The sequence below is a fragment of the Lipotes vexillifer genome, unplaced genomic scaffold (assembly GCF_000442215.2).
Source record: "Lipotes vexillifer unplaced genomic scaffold, Lipotes_vexillifer_v1.1 scaffold376, whole genome shotgun sequence".
In the NCBI taxonomy this organism is placed as follows: domain Eukaryota; kingdom Metazoa; phylum Chordata; class Mammalia; order Artiodactyla; family Lipotidae; genus Lipotes; species Lipotes vexillifer.
Genome location: NW_006785037.1, coordinates 1,909,313 through 1,925,847, shown reverse-complemented (window position 1 = coordinate 1,925,847; position 16,535 = coordinate 1,909,313). Strand labels below are relative to the sequence as shown.

At 35.0% G+C, this 16,535-nt stretch overlaps 1 protein-coding gene across 2 annotated transcripts in view; it reads right to left on the bottom strand.

Moving 5' to 3' along the window:
* VPS13B (vacuolar protein sorting 13 homolog B) overlaps positions 1–16,535 on the bottom strand; it is an 804,491-nt gene that overhangs the window by 208,072 nt on the left and 579,884 nt on the right. For both annotated transcript variants that reach the window (XM_007457167.1, XM_007457166.1), the window contains exon 35: positions 10,132–10,269. In XM_007457167.1, coding sequence (XP_007457229.1) covers positions 10,132–10,269 — 138 coding nt within the window. The remainder of the gene's footprint in view (positions 1–10,131; positions 10,270–16,535) is intronic.

Genomic DNA, 16,535 nt, shown 5'->3' with positions numbered 1-16,535 from the left:
CTAGTACTTCCACTCTCTTTCCCCTTGGCTTCTTTGATATAACACTCTCCAAATTTTCCTCTTAGCCCTCAGTTTCCTTTCAAGCCTCCTCCTTTTCCTCTTAGACAGTGAATACTGACTGGACTTCTTCAATATGAAGTCTTAGGCTCTTTTCTCTACTTCCTCTCTACTTTTTCCCTGAGTATTTTCATCCAGGCCTGTGGCTTGAATTAGCACCTATATCCCCGAAACTCCAAAACATCCAATCCTTTATCACTAGTCTTAGTCTTTCTTGTGAGCTCCAGATATGTAAGTACAATTACCACAAACTCAGCATATCCAAGGCAAAACTCATGATCTCCCCCTACTCACATACACATAACAAACAAACAAAATATAGCTCTTTTCAAGCATTTTCTATATCAGTAAATAGGATTACCACCAGCTTGGGATACCATACCAAAATACCACAAACTGCGAGACTTAAACAACAGAAATTTATTTTCTCACAGTTTAGAGCTGGAATTCTGAGATCGGGGAATGAACTGAGGTTGGTTTCTGCTGAAGACTGTCTTCCTGTATTGCATGGCTGCTTTATCACTGTGTCCTCACATAGAAGAGAGAGAGAGAGAGAGAAAGACAGCAAGCTCTCTGGTGCACTAATCCCACCATGAGGGTCCAATCCTCATGACCTCATCTAAATGTAATTATCTCCCAAAGGCCCCATCACAGTGGGGACTAGAGCTTCAACATATGAATTTTGTGGGGACACAATTCAGTCCACAGCACCATATTCATTCAGTTAGATCAGCCAGGAACCCGTAAGTCATGCTTAATTTCTCTTATCCTCCATCCCCTCTATTCCATTACCAGTCTATGGATTTTCCCTCCCTAATATCTACCAAATCTTTCACTTTTCTCCATGCCTATTACCATTCCTTGATCCAACTTACCATTATCTCTCACTAGTACTACTGCAATATTCTCCTAATTGGTTGCCTGCCCCTACTCTAGCTCTTCTTATCTATTCTCCATTGTGCAACTAGAATCATCTTTTCAAAATGCAAATATAACCATATCAATAAACATACATACCTCCTCCCTCCCCCATCACATACATGTCCAGCTTAAAGTTCTTCAATGGTTTCCCAGTGCTCTAAAGATAAAACCCCCTAAATCCTTTATTATGGCCAACAAGGCCTGGCCTCTGTCTCTCTCTACAGCCTCATTTCCTCCTACTGTTCCCTCCCTCTACTCTTTTTTCATTTCCTTCAGTGTGCCATGATTCCCTTCCCCACAGGGTCTTCTGCATACATCCTGTCAGAAAGATGCCCTCCCCTCCATGTCTTTGGTTAACTCCTTTTCATTCAAATGTCTGAACTCAGCTCAGAGAAGCTTCCCTAAATCTCCACTCTTTCATAAATCCATAGAAGTTCATGACACTTATATTAGGTTGTAATTATATATTATTCAGTGTGACTACTTGGTAATCAAAGCCTGTCTTTTCTTCTACATGGTGTGCATTTCTTGAGAGAAGCGATTGTGTATCTCTTGCTTACCACTGTATTTCCAATATTTAGAACAATACCTGAAATATCATAATTGCTCATAAATGCTTGTTGTGAAAAATAAATGAAGAGTTCCACTGGGGATTACAGCCATCATTTTAGAATTTGGAGGAATCTTAGGAAAACTCTCTTATGTTACAGAAGAAAATACTGAGGTTCAAAGAAGTAAAACAATCTCACTCAGAATTACCTTCTTAGTGACAGTAAACCTGGATTGTTGAGAAGACACCAGATTACAGAGTCTTGAGCTCTGAGAAGAGTTATGATTTGATTAACTGAGGGAGGTGGGTGGTCAAGATTCATATGAGTTTGCAGAGCAGGCTAATCTAGCAAGAGCAGAGGGGAGAAAATTATTGAGTAAAAGGAGAATCTGAAATTAGGGCTGCCAGCAAACAGACTGAAGAAGTACTGAGGGCCCAGACCCACTAGGGAGGTAGCAGGCATAATGGAGGACCATTTCAAAGGAAAAACTAAAAAGACTTGGAATAAAAAACCAAGATGAATTGAAGGTGACAGTAAAATTGTGAGAAGACACGAGTGGAAGAATGTTGCTATCACTAGCAAATGTAAAGAAATTTGAAGACCATACTAAGAGAAGGAGTGAAAAAGAAGAGGAAAGGAAAATGGTTTGACTTAATGTGAACATGTTAAATTTTAAATAACTAAACACATTTCATAGGCAGATGAAGAAACAGTCCTGGAGTTGCATAATAAATCCAAACTAGAACTAGGCATTTGGAAATTGTAGGCGTAAAAGAGATAGCTGACATTATTGTCTATACAAAGAATAGAAGGCTCAAGACAAAATTCAACATCCATTCATAATGAAAACTCTCATCAAAGTGGGTACAGAGGGAACACATCTCAAGATAATAAATGCCATTTATGACAAACCCACAGCCAACATAATTCTCAATGGTGGAAAATTGAAAGACTTCTTGCTAAATTCTGGAACAAGACAAGGATACCCACTCTCACTGCTTCTATTTAACATAGTATTGGAAGTCCTAGCCACAGCAATAAGAAAAAAAAAATAAGAGGTATCCAAATTGGAAGGGAGGAGGTAAAACTGTCACTATTTGCAGATGACATGGTGCTCTATACAGAGAACCTTAAAGTCTCCACCCAAAAACTATTATAACTAATAAATGAATTCAGCAAGGTTGCAGAATACAAGATTAATATACAAAAATCGGTTCCATTTCTATACACTAGTAATGAAGTATCAGAAAGAGAAAGTAAAAAAAAAAAAAAAAAAAAAAAAAAAAAAAAAAAAAAAAACTACTTCAAACTGCATCCCAAAAAACTCACAAAACCCTAGGAATAAGCTTAACCAAGGAGGTGAAAGACCTATACACTGAAAACTCTAAAACACTGATTAAGGAAACTGAAGATGATTCAGCAAAATGGAAAGATATCCTGGGCTCTTGGATTGGAAGAATTAATATTGTTAAAATGGCCATACTACCCAAAGGAATCTAGACTTACTGCAATCCCTATCAAATCACCCATGACATTTCTTCACAGAACTAGAATAAATAATCCTAAAATTTACACGGAACCACAAAAGACCCAGAATTGCCAAAACAATTCTGAGAAAAAAGAACAGAGCTGGAGGTATAACACTTCCAGACTTCAGACTATACTACAAATCTACAGCAATCAAAACAGCATCTTATTGGCACAAAAACAGACACACAGATCAATGGAATGGAATGGAGAGCCCAGAAATAGACCCATAAATCTACAGTCAATTAATTTATGACAAAGGAGGCAAGAATATACAATGGAGAAAAGACAGTCTCTTCAACAAGCGGTGCTGGGAAAGGTGGACAGCTTCATGTAAAACAATGAAATTAGAACATTCCCTCACACCATATACAAAAATAAACTCAAAATGGTTTAAAGACTTGAATGTAAGACATGACACCATAAAACTCCTAGAAAAGAACGTAGGTGAAACATTTTCTGACATAAATCGTAGCAATAATTTCTTAGATCAGTCTCCCAAGGCAAAAGAAATAAAAGCAAAAATAAACAAATGGGATCTAATCAAACTTAAAAGCTTTTTCACAGCAAAGGAACCATCAACAAAATGAAAAGAACCTACGGAATGGAAGAAAATATTTGCAAATGATGCAACTGACAGGGGGTTAATATCTAAAATATACAAATAACTCATACAACTCAATATCAAGTTGTTGTACTCAACAACTCATACAACCCAATCAAAAAATGGGCAAAAGACCTGAATAGACATTTTTCCAAAGAAGACATACAGATGGCTAACAGGCACATGAAAAGATACTCAACATCACTAATTATTAGATGAATGCAAATCAAAATCACAATGAGGTATCACATCACACTGGTCAGACTGGCTATCATCAAAAAGGCTATATATGACAAATGCTGGAGAGGATGTGGAGAAAAGGGAACCCTCATACATGGTTGATGGGAATGTAAATTGGTGCAGCCACTATGGAAAACAGTATGGAAGTTCCTCAAAAAACTAAAAATAGAACTATCATATGATCCAGCAATTTTACTCTTGGGTATATATCCAGAAAAAATGAAAACTCTAATTCAAAAAGATACATGCACCTCACTGTTCATAGCAGTACCGTTTACAGTAGCCAAGACATGGAAGCAACCCAAGTGCTCATCAACAGACGACTGGCTTAAGATGATGTGGTGCATATATATACAATGGAATACTATTCAGCTATAAAAAAGAATGAAATATTGCCATTTGCAGCAACGTGGATAGACCTAGACAATATTATGCTTAGTGAAATAAGTCAGACAGAGAAAGACAAAAACTGAATGATATCACTTACATGTGGAATCTAAAAAAATAATACAAATGAATGTATATACAAAACAGAAACAAACTCACAGACATAGAAAACAAACTTATAGCTACCAAAGGGGAGAGAGAGAGAGAGGGCAAGGGACAAATTAGGAGTATGGGAGTAACAGGTACAAACTACTATACATAAAATAGATAAGCAACAAGGATTTAGTGTATAGCACAGGGAAATATACCCAATATCTTGTAATAACCTAAAATGGAATACAATCTGCAAAAAAACTGAATCACTAAGCTGTTCACCTGAAATTAACACAATATTGTAAATCAACTCTACTTCAATTTTTTTAAATTAAATAATAAAATAAAATTATTGGTCCACTCTCTATTTGACATCCTGACTTCAAGTTTACTGTTTTATTTTGATAAATCATGGGGAAAATAAACTATGATAATGCAATGCTGACACTGCAAATTGGAACCCATAAAGCTCAGGTAATGCAAAAGTCAAGGTTCTTACAGTTTTATTAACTAGTTTACATTCCTTAAGTGTAGAAGATAGCCTGCTAGAATGGCTGTAAAACTGAATTAAGATAGAGATAGGACTCCAGTCATTAGGGTATGGACCTTGGCCCTATTTCTGGAAAGAGAAAAGAGGCAAAGGGTTAACTATCAGGGTTACATTAAGAGGAATAAATTAATTAAAATTAGCTTTTAAGATGCTTCCTTTCACCTTGAATCTTCTTGTATTTAAAAATCATATTACTTATTCTTCGTTTTCTACTCCAGAAAATGTCAGGGGGCTATTTGTGTCTTTTTCAGGTATCTTAATTCCCCTGAATCAGTCATCTTCTACATATGTCTGGACGACATATGTCATGAGTAATGAATTCAGTAATAACAGAACATAAAAGCAGATTTCATCAAGAAAAGTAAAAATCTTTGAAAAATACACAAAATTGGGGGTAAACTTAAAATTTCTACTTTATATTCATATAAACAAACCTATTTGAATAGTGTGCTACTGTATCTGAGAAGTTTTTAAAGTAATATTTCACATTATTTAAGTATATATTTTCATTCAAATCAAAGAGGCTTGTGGAAATGGGATATTCTAGGATATTTAGGATTTTTTTTTAAAGAAAAAATTACAATCATTGCAACCTATAAAACAGTTAATTCACAAAATATAAGAAAACTATACTCAAAATGGGTTATAATCAGTTAAAAGTCAAATAAAATTTTAAAACAAAATTTAAATAAAACCAATTCAAAGCTAGAATGAAATCAGAAAAACTGAAAACTACATAGGTAAATTACTGAACAGGTTAAACAAGAAGAGACTAAATAAATGATTTTATTAACAGAAAAACTATCAGTGGATAGGTGTTTCAACTAGAGACACCAGGTATACTAAAATAAAAGAAATAGGAAATTACAGTCATAACTTTGTGTTTGATATAATTAAAATTATACAAAGATTGTGGTATGCCAATTAATTTACAATAAAACATAAATAATGTGGAAATGTTCTCCTAATTTGGCATATTTTTTCTTTGTTGCCCTTTAAATGTCATTTCATGGCTACAGTGACAGTGTTCAAAAATTTGTCTGCAAAGAAACAATGAAAAAAATACCAGGGAGCTCAAATATTTTTGTAAATGACCCTGAGTTAATTAGAAAAATCTGCACCCTTCCCAGTTCTTCTTCTCACGTGTCAGCTCTCATTAAATTAAAAAAAAAAAAATTCATTTCAAAGTTAAGAAATCCTATAGTTAACAAAACTGGGATCAAGTGGGCACATTCCTAAGTTTCTGTATGATGTCATACTAAGCAGTTCACAGCTGAATTTGAATTTGCAAGAAGTATGAATTAGTTTTCAATAGAAGACATATCTGATCTAATGGTAATTTTTTTCTCTATCGGCTAACTGTGCTGGGAACAGGTGGCCCTGCTTTCAATTATGGCGGGCTAGCATGCCAGTGTGAGGCCTGGATTAGTTCACCTTCTCACGGGGAATTTTCCTCGGTTGGGAATGGATTTATTATGGCTTCACACATGGAACAGAGCTCATGTCAGCTGAGGGCAGTGACACATCATATGATTCAAATTAACCTGCTGTGGACTGTTCCGCGGGGCTTAGATTGTGTATTAAAATGACGACATTTAAAAAACAGCTTGAAAGAAACCAGGATTGCTGCACTGCAATGGTTCCAATTTGTTCCAACTAATCTATCACCTGCTGGAGATATTGTTCTGCTGGGTTTCTGGTAGCTGCTGTTTTCCAGGTTTCTCCAAGCCACTGACCTTGCTAATGGGTAGTACAGTTGTTGCCTCTGAAGGAAGGAGGTCGGGGTTGGGAGAGCTTTGAAGGGGTTTTTGATGTAGAAGTTGGGACCCACCATTTGCTCTAAGGTACTATTAAGTGAACAGAGGAAATCAGGGAATACTCAAGAACACTGAAGTATTTTTTCCAAAAACAGATGCTAAGGAGCAGCATATGCACCACCCTGTTTAGATAAAATAATCCCTGGAAAAAACATCCGACAGGATGAATTCAAAAGCTGTTAAGTTTGCACCTTTATGAAGAAAATTTAAGGTTGGGTAGTTACAATCAGTATTTCCTCTACTCTTCAGCGTCATAACTTCTTTGTTACTGAAACCTTAATTCAAGAGCAAGAAAAGAAGAAACGAAAATATACTATTTTAGAGATGTAGCACTGTAGCATAAAGCATTCGTTGGGAATGATACTTAAATAAGATGTGCATATGGATTAAACTAAACAATAAAACAAACAATCTTTTGGTATCAAAAGATTCTTAGCGATAATACTGCATAAAACTTAGAAGCATTATTTTCAATATTAAAAAACGACCTTTTTATTTTTTAAGGGAAGAGGATAGTACTGGGGAATATTATAAAGCTGAAGTTTATTCCCCCAGTCTTAGCATAAATAATATTGCTCTTAATATACTATTACATAAAATCTGGAAAAATATATTTTTCTTGAGTTGCCAAAAATCTATAAAATAATACATTCCTACAGCAAGAAATGCTTTATTATGTCCTGTTATTCCTATTGATCTCTCAATTAATACAGTATAGCTGTATAGTGAGAAAATACAATTATATTACATAATAACATCTACTTACATACTTTATATGACAAATTGTTTAAGGAATTTTTTGTCTAAGGTAGTAAATCCTGGAGTAGTTCAAGGCTGTTAGGTTAATGTTCTAGTGGAATCCCACAGAACTGACATATCATTCAAAGTAATCTTCCCTCAAATAATTTATGAAAGAAAAGTGCTCTTGGTTAAAATGTTTTAAGACTTTGAAGAACTTAAACCATTTATTGGACATTGTATTTGATTTTTCATAATAAAAGTACCATTTAAAAAACCATTCATCATTGTTTGTATCATCCCCCTTTCCTGTGCCCCAAAATATCTGCAGTTTGAGTCTCAGTAATTGTTATTGATGGTATTAAGAAAATCATATATATATATATATATTTTATTAATATATGAGTCAAATAAAATCTTGGTACAAAATGTGTTATCCCCAGATCAACAGTACCCATTTCACCTGAGAGCTTGTTAGAAATGTAGAATTTCACCCCTATTAAGTCACATTTGCATTTAACCAGCTCCCCAGAGATGCTCAAATGCACACTCCAGTTTGAGAAGCATGGCTGTAAAATAACTATTTCAATTCATTAATTTAAAAGTTTGAATCTCCAGATATATTATCACTATTATTGAATGGGCATAAAATTAGAAATGGCATATATGTAGTTTCCAGTTTTAAGAAGTATAAGAAATACAAAAGTACAATTGTTGTAAAAATCGCACTTCTGCTACATAGTCACATTGAATGACAGAATGATAAACATATAATTTTTCATTTGTTCATTGATATTTCTCTTAAAGTTCAATTTATTTGGTAGCGATGAAAATATGGTAGACAATTTACCACTGACTTGAAGATCCCATCCCTTTTACAAACAAATTAATCAAATGTAAACTAGAAGGGAACTTTTTAGCTAAAAGGTGAAAGACGGTGCCTGAGAGCAAAAGAAATCTGACACTAAAAGAGGGAAAAAAGAAGTAAATGCAAGTTTCCCTGTCACTTGTCCATGAACTACCCTTATGTTCTTACCCTATTTCGTTCATTCTAGCATGTTCAGTCTTTTGCCCTGCAACTGATGCAGTAAGAAAGCACTGTATCATAGCTTGAATAGCAGATATTTTTTCTTTTTCCTTAGTGGTATGCAAAATGTTTTTTCCTACAATTGATGGTTGCTTGAATTCAGTGAAATATGGTACTTCACACTCACTAACCAAGTATGAGGACTCACACTCCTCTCAATCATCCAGCTCACCCCAAAGGATTCTTTCAACTTTAATGACTCCCTTAGCCTTATCATCAGCTTCTTTACTTCCTTTGAGTCTTTAAAACCACAGCTAGATACTAATGATTAGAACTAGTTCTTCATATTCCTCCTATACCTTTTAAATTTCAGCACTGGAAAAACATGCTTAAGAAGAACTGAGCCAGAGTGAAAGGGCCAACTGAGGTGGTTTCAGGCTCTTTCTATTCCAGACGTGATGATGGGCCACCTTCTCTATCTGTAGTCATAGATCATAAGTGCACCAGCATGCACACAAACTGAATCAGGTCCACAGAGGGATAGTTTTCAATTATCAAAATACATGCCTTGCAGAGTACTGCTAGAGATCTTAAGACAGTGTAACACCATTGTTTTAAATTCGTAATGAAGAAACTAGTATTCTTTTAATGACTAACAGGTTCTGCAGCACTGTTAAATATAAGATAACAAAAGGGAAAGTGAATGTAGTAATTTCTGTTAAATAAATAGCTAAGATCTCATGGAGGTAAGGGCAGAGTAACAAAGAAAAGAAAAGGAGGAACATGAGAAGGAAGAAGAAATAGAGTAGGAAAAAGAAACAGGAGGAGAAGGAGATGGAGAAGAAAGAAAAAAATCTTTAGTTATGCTAAAATTAGTGCAGTAAAAAAGTGATCTAGGTCTTTGGAGTCATAAAGACTGGAGTTTGAATGGCTCCTCTGCTACTATGATCTTGGGCAATTTACTTCATTTTTCTAAGTCTTAGCTTCCTTAATCATAAAGTAGGGATAATTATAGGGCTACTTCTTGGGTTTATACAAGGATGTAAAGCACTTAGTACCTGGGACATAATAAGCACTCAATATCTTTTGATATCTATATCTACCTATTTAAAATTGAGTGTTAATATGTCCCAAGCACTTTGCTAAGCATTTGAAATAAGTGTATTTATCTATCTAATCCAATCTACTTATGTATATTATCTTACGTATGTATGTCATGTATCCTATCCACCTATCCATCCATCTACCCACCCACCCATCTATCCACCCATCATCTATTTTATTCTCATCATTTACAGGTAAGGAAACTGAGGCACAGGAGATTAGATAACTGCCTAAGGTCCCACGATTAGTAGAAAAGGTAGAAATGAAATCTTGAGTCTTTGGCTTCCAGTCAATTATTTTTTAATTGATAACTACTTTCTGTCAGACTAAAGGTAATTTTTAATGTATATTAATATTTGCCTTTTGACCTCTAGAATGGGCATCCTGAGAAGAGTACACATCTGGAAGAGAAATGAATTACTCATTTCTGGCAAGGAATGTCAAGATGGTTAACAGACCCTATGTACATGTTAATAGACTCAGACAGAAAAAAGTTTGAATTACGACTTTCTTACCTGGTCCATTAAGAAAATCTTTAATTTGTAGCATTACAAGTGAAGGTGGAATACCACTTTTGCTGTCAATTTCTCCAGGTACTGTCTGCAACCAAACTGTGCAGTAATCAAGGGCTTCAGGCAAAGTCTTCCCAGAATCTGAAGAGGCAAAATTAAAATTAAAAATGTCAACTACAACACAAACATCAATTTTGGTGTACGAGTTTGAGCTGATAAGCAAGAGAAAAGAAATGGTTAAAATATTGTATGTAACCATCATTAATGCATTTGTTTGTATACATACAGTGCACAAATACTTGTATGAAGAAAGAGATGCTCTCTCTCTACAGGTAGAATGACGAAACCATGTTTTCCAGAACCAGGCCAAAGAGGAAAAGATATTTCAAATCTTAACTCATATCATCTTTGAGTGAAGGTAAAGTTTCTGTACTCTGAGCTGCTGACTGTTAACAGTTGAATAGATTTTTTTTTTTTAATGGGATGTTGGAAACAAGTTGAAGAAAAAAAGGGCAACCTTTTCAGCTTAAAAAGAGGCATATACATGTTCAAAGATGCAGTGGATTAGTACTACTTAGGGGTTATTTGATCTGTTTCAGAGTTTTACTGACATTACAATCACTTTTACTGCTAGGCTTTTGAAGTTAACTTCAGTAGCTTTCCCATAACCTTCTTAAATGATAAAATTGGTCAATCTTTTAATAGTTCCAATTGTGACTAAAAGTTGACTTTTTTCAGTTTTGACTTTTTCTATTAAATACTGTGTACTTTAAACTTTTTTTAAGGTTAATATTGTATATATTTTTTAAGGTTTCATTCAGCTATTGGTGATGGCAAATGGAATTAGCTTTTTAATGCTTGGCAATCCACAGTTTTTATTGAAATAGCTCTTTAAATAAAAACAACTGCTGTGTCTTGGCATACAATATAGTAGGCTTTTAAAAATCTTCTAAATATTCACAGTTTTTCTTTAGTTTCAGGATTGTTTTACTCTCTGGGTTTTAACGGCCTCTGAAATGTCAATTTTATAGGGATGTTCTTGCCATAGAGTCCATCTATTCCATTTTCAGTTGATTTGAAATGTGTTATTAAAGTGTTATTTATTTTAGTTTTTATTGATTGGATTGCTTTCAAGAATAGCATTTACATACTGTGTATTATATTCAACATATGGTTACATAGTATTACTGTCATATGTGAACCGGGCATATAAATTCTGCCTTGGAATTTGTATTTCTTGACCTTATCATGTGATCCTTATGAAATTTGGCACATATGAACCTTTATGTGATTTCAAAGAAAATACTGAAAGCAATTGATCGTGATGTTAGATCTATGGGGTAAAGATCAAACACTAAGGTAGTGCATTCTTCTCTTTTTATACGATCAGTGAATTTAAAGCAGTGAGAATATGTATAGTAGATCCATAGTAACACCATACTATCCTGTCTTTCAAATATAATGGTCAAGTCTGGTGAAAGGATGGCAAAAAGTCTGTTGCTGGTAGGATCTATAATCAGTTTGTAGGTACTATGTAACCTGCCAGGACCTGAGGGTCTATTTCTAGGTTTCAGCTATGTAGCCATCATCAAGAAGAAGCCATTATTATCAAATAAATAATACTGTGCCAGACCTATATGAGGAGACATAATTCTTCATTTTGAAGATGATACAATCTAGAGAGAGAACAATGATCTAATGGAGAAAACAGATATAAGTGATATAGCTAAATAAATAATGAACAGACATGAATTAAACTGATATAGAAATATTAATATGATGTGTAAAAAACTGGCAAGTAAAACTTAGGATGATAAGTAAAACAATTTATAAAAATCACATATTCAAACTTGTATGGCAGAAAAGGATATTATGAATATATAAAGAGTTTGTATAATCAATATAGATACTAATAGAAAAATGGGTTGAGGATAGAATAAGCACCTATTTAATGAAGAAAATAAATAATGAGTAAAGAAAAACAAATGGCATAAAAACAGTTAAAAATATAAACATTAAGAGATAGTACATCTTAGCAATAATCAAAGGAAAAAATCTTTAAAAATAAGTAGAATTTTCTACCTATCAGGCCAAGACTAAAAAAATTGATAAAGCCTATGTAACACACACACACACACAAATTCACTGTAGAACTGTTTATCATAGCAAAAAGTAGAAAACACCATAGATGTCCATCAACAGATTAATGTTTAAATAAAAAATGATAATCCATACAATGTTTAAAAGAATCAAAAACATTTATATGTAACTGACATAGTAAGACAGCCATTTTATATTGTTAATAGTAAATAACAAAGCAGGTTGAGTATTTTTTCATTTATTGACCATTTAGGATTCTTCTTCTAAAAATAAGTATTCATTTTTCTATTGGGCTCTTTTTCTTACTAATTTGTAGGAGCTCCTTGTATATTACAGGTGTTAATGATTTGTTTGCAATGTGTAGCAAATGTTTTCTCTTGGTATGTTAGTTGCCTTTTAACTATATCCTGATGCTTTTTGCATGCATACTTTTTTCTTAATAGATGTGGTAAAAAAATTATTAACATATCTTATGGATTTATCCCTAGGTTGATTATATATTTTCCTATAGTTTCTTGAAGCATTTAAAAAATTTTATTTTTACCTTTAGCTGTTTAATCCTTCTGGAGAACACTGTTTTATGAAAAATAGGAAAAAACTGCTCAGTCTCACTGTTAATTAAGCATACCCAAATTAAAGCAAGAAATACACTTTTTTCACTCAACAGATTAGCATAAATTTAAAAGATTGGTAATATCTTGTGTGTGGGAGGAGGAAAAATTGATCCTACCATGTATGGTGGATAAGAGTGTAAAGAGGGTTGAAACAAGTGTCTACCCAAATCCTAAATATCCATGCCCTTGTAATCAGAAAGGCCACTGTAGGAATCTATCTTAAAGAAATAATTAAGAATATATAGAAAATGTCCAAAAGAGTTGACTACAGTATCATGTGAAATATTAAAAATCTGGAACAAAATAAAACTAAATATCTATCTATAGAGAAATGGTAAAATAAATTATGACTACATTGTGAATACTTCATAGAATACTATGCTGCTGATAAAAAGAAAGGAGTGAATCTGATGTACTGATATAGAAAAGCTTTAAGCTGTCCTGTTAAGTGAATAAAACAAAGAAACAGATCACCAGCTTTAGTAAATTCAAAAGTAAAAGGCATATCTGCATACATACATACATACATACACACATATCTATATATACTTTTTATTCTACTGGAAGACAATCATCTTTAGGATGATCCTAAGCACAAACTGATATATAATTTATTGACAGCTGAAGAAAAATAGGACTACATACCAAACATTTACAAAAATTAAAATAAGAAAAAAACACTTCAAAGGATATTTGATTCCTACCTTCATCAAGGTATAGACTGGGGGAGCAGCAAATTCTGATGATGTGAATGAGAGTTTTCCAAGTAGGGGAGATGGGTTTTATGCAGGTTGCAGTGTAAAGTTAAAGGACCTTGCCATCTGGCATCCAGCACAGGAGTCTGCACTGGGGCAACTGAAGAGGAATGGGACTTAATAGAGTCAGAATAAACCATCTGGCAATAGTAGGAAGCAGAATAGGAATTACAAATTAAAGAAAATGTAAAAGTCTAGAAAAGGTATCCAAGGAAGTAAAAATTTCAATGACTATTTCCCAACAAAGTTTTACTGGTCTAATGATATTATTGGTTTAATATTATTACACCCCTGGTTTAAAAAGTACAGCTGCATTTAGAGGGCTGCTAGAAAAAGAGAATAACTGAAATTAAGAACATTGAGGAAAATACAGGTTCACAGTTGATGAATACTGAATGTATGACAGGGCTCGTGGCTACTCTCCTAGTTTTGGCTAAAATCTCTACTCTGGATATGCCTGTAGTCACTGTGGTGAGAGATGAAGCAGCAGTAGTAGCAGAAACATACGTCAGAATCCCAGAGAATAGCTCAGGTTTGTAAGTCACTATTTAGTCCCTCTTGCCCTAATGGCTAGATGATGTGGGGCATGGCTTCTAGACTTCCTGAACTGCCTTCAATTTAGCTTCTCCTGAATTCCATCATCAGACCTAGAAAATAGGACTCATATTACACATTCCTTGAGGTCAATATAGTTGGAAAAGCACCAGATAAACCAAGAGTAAAGGAGCCTGTGAATATAATACAAATGGAGTGACAAATAGGGATGACTTTTTAATACTAGAGGCTCCTTTAGACTTTGCCAGTTTTCTTCTTCATACTCAGCGAACACCTATTTATTTATTTATTTATTTATTTATTTATTTATTTATTTTTTTTTTTTTTGCGGTACGCAGGCCTCTCACTGTTGTGGCCTCTCCCGTTGCGGAGCACAGGCTGCGGACGCGCAGGCTCAGCGGCCATGGCTCACGAGCCCAGCCGCTCCGCGGCATGTGGGATCTTCCCGGACCGGGGCACGAACCCGTGTCCCCTGCATTGGCAGGCGGACTCTCAACCACTGCGCCACCAGGGAAGCCCGAACACCTATTTATTTAAGTACAGGAAGCTCTCAAAAGAATAAGCTCCTGCTGATGTTGATGAGCACGTTTACATTTACGCTGTTGTCCCTAAGCCTAAGAAGCAGGAGAAAGCCATATCTTATCAGGAGTAACAGAGTGTGGGAAATGGGTCAGAACAAATGACAAACTGCTCACAGCCATAAATCTTGTTCAAAGTCACTTAGAATTCACTTCAATGAGACACTGGTATTGACAAAGTTATTTGTTTTTCTTCTGGGTTGACCTAGACTCCAAAATAAAATACTTCATCATATCATGTCACAAAGAACACTCAAAGGGAAGATTCAGAGTCTCACGTCCACTCCCAGATGGATTAAGGTACTCTTGGCTTTTACAGAGACTTGATTCAGATTATATTCTTTGTGCTGGTAGATTACTTTGCTCTTCTTCACAAAAATTTCCTTTCACTTATCTGCTTGGGAGGTCTTCCTCTGACTCTGATAAGGTGATTTTTGTAGTGCTGCTCATTATTGTTATTTTTTAACCCTTAGCAGATATTCACAGAGTTAAGTATGTCTTTGCTTAACATTTGAATTATATAAAATATAACATGACTCATGGGGCCAACTCAAAATGAAACTTTAAAAATGAACTTGTTTATTTTCTTTGCAATCTTCTACTTACAAAAAATTTATTTTCCAAGCTCATACAGAACAGCTGAGTGCTGAAGATTTTGTAAGCTTCCTGATTACTCTGCTTTGTTCTACTATGTGGCAGGATATTTCTTTTTCATAACTGAATTCATAAGCTGAATATCTGGAAAGGTCCCAATGAGGAGACATTTTCCCACAGATTTCAGTGAGACTTTCCTCATTTTAAGATTGACATAATACTGAACATATAATGAAGTCCAGTTACTTTTATACCAGATACTTCTGTCTAGTTAATTTTATACAAGATACTTCTTTTTTTTGCCATTGAGTAAAAGATTTGAATTTTAAAAAGCCTTGTGTCACAAGAATCTTTTTATTTGAAAGTGAAATATCTGTTATAAAGAGAACTAGAGTGAGACTCCAAACCAACATCATTTGCTTCCTCATTTTCCCCTCCTTTCTGTGAGAGTTACTTTTACCAACCACAGGTTTACAATGGAGTTGATAATGCATACCTGTTTCTCCTTTCTCTTGGCTACTTTTGTGCTCAAGAACACCTCTAACAAGTGAACTGGTTAGAGAAGGGCAGCAGGAGAAATTAGCCCAACAGTTATTTTCCCTGAAAGTTCCAGGCAATGTTTTCACGGAGGAAGATGTAAGTAACTATAGTCATAATAATGTTTTTGACACTTCGATTCAATTTTCTCATGATACCCTTGGTCTTTTACATTCTATGGAAGATGAGTGCTAACTCAAATATGGAGCAATGTCAAGGGAACAAAATTTTCCCATGATGGAGAGTTCTTGTAAATCTGTGCTACCAGAAAAAAATATTATTAATTGGGGACTTCCGGGACGATGGTGAAAGAGTAAGACGCGGAGATCACCTTCTTCCCCACAGATACACCAGAAATACATCTACACGTGGAACAACTCCTACAGAACACCTACTGAACGCTGGCAGAAGACCTCAGACCTCCCAAAAGGCAAGAAACCCCCCACATACCTGGGTAGGGCAAAAGAAAAAACAATAAACAGAGACAAAAGGATAGGGACGGGACCTGCACCAGTGGGAGGGAGCCGTGAAGGAGGAAACGTGTCCACACACTAGAAGCCCCTTCGCGGGCGGAGACTGCGGGAGGCGGAGCGGGGAGCTTCGGGGCCGCGGGGGAGAGCGCAGCAACAGGGGTGCGGAGGGCAAAGCGGAGAGATTCCCGCACAGAGGATCGG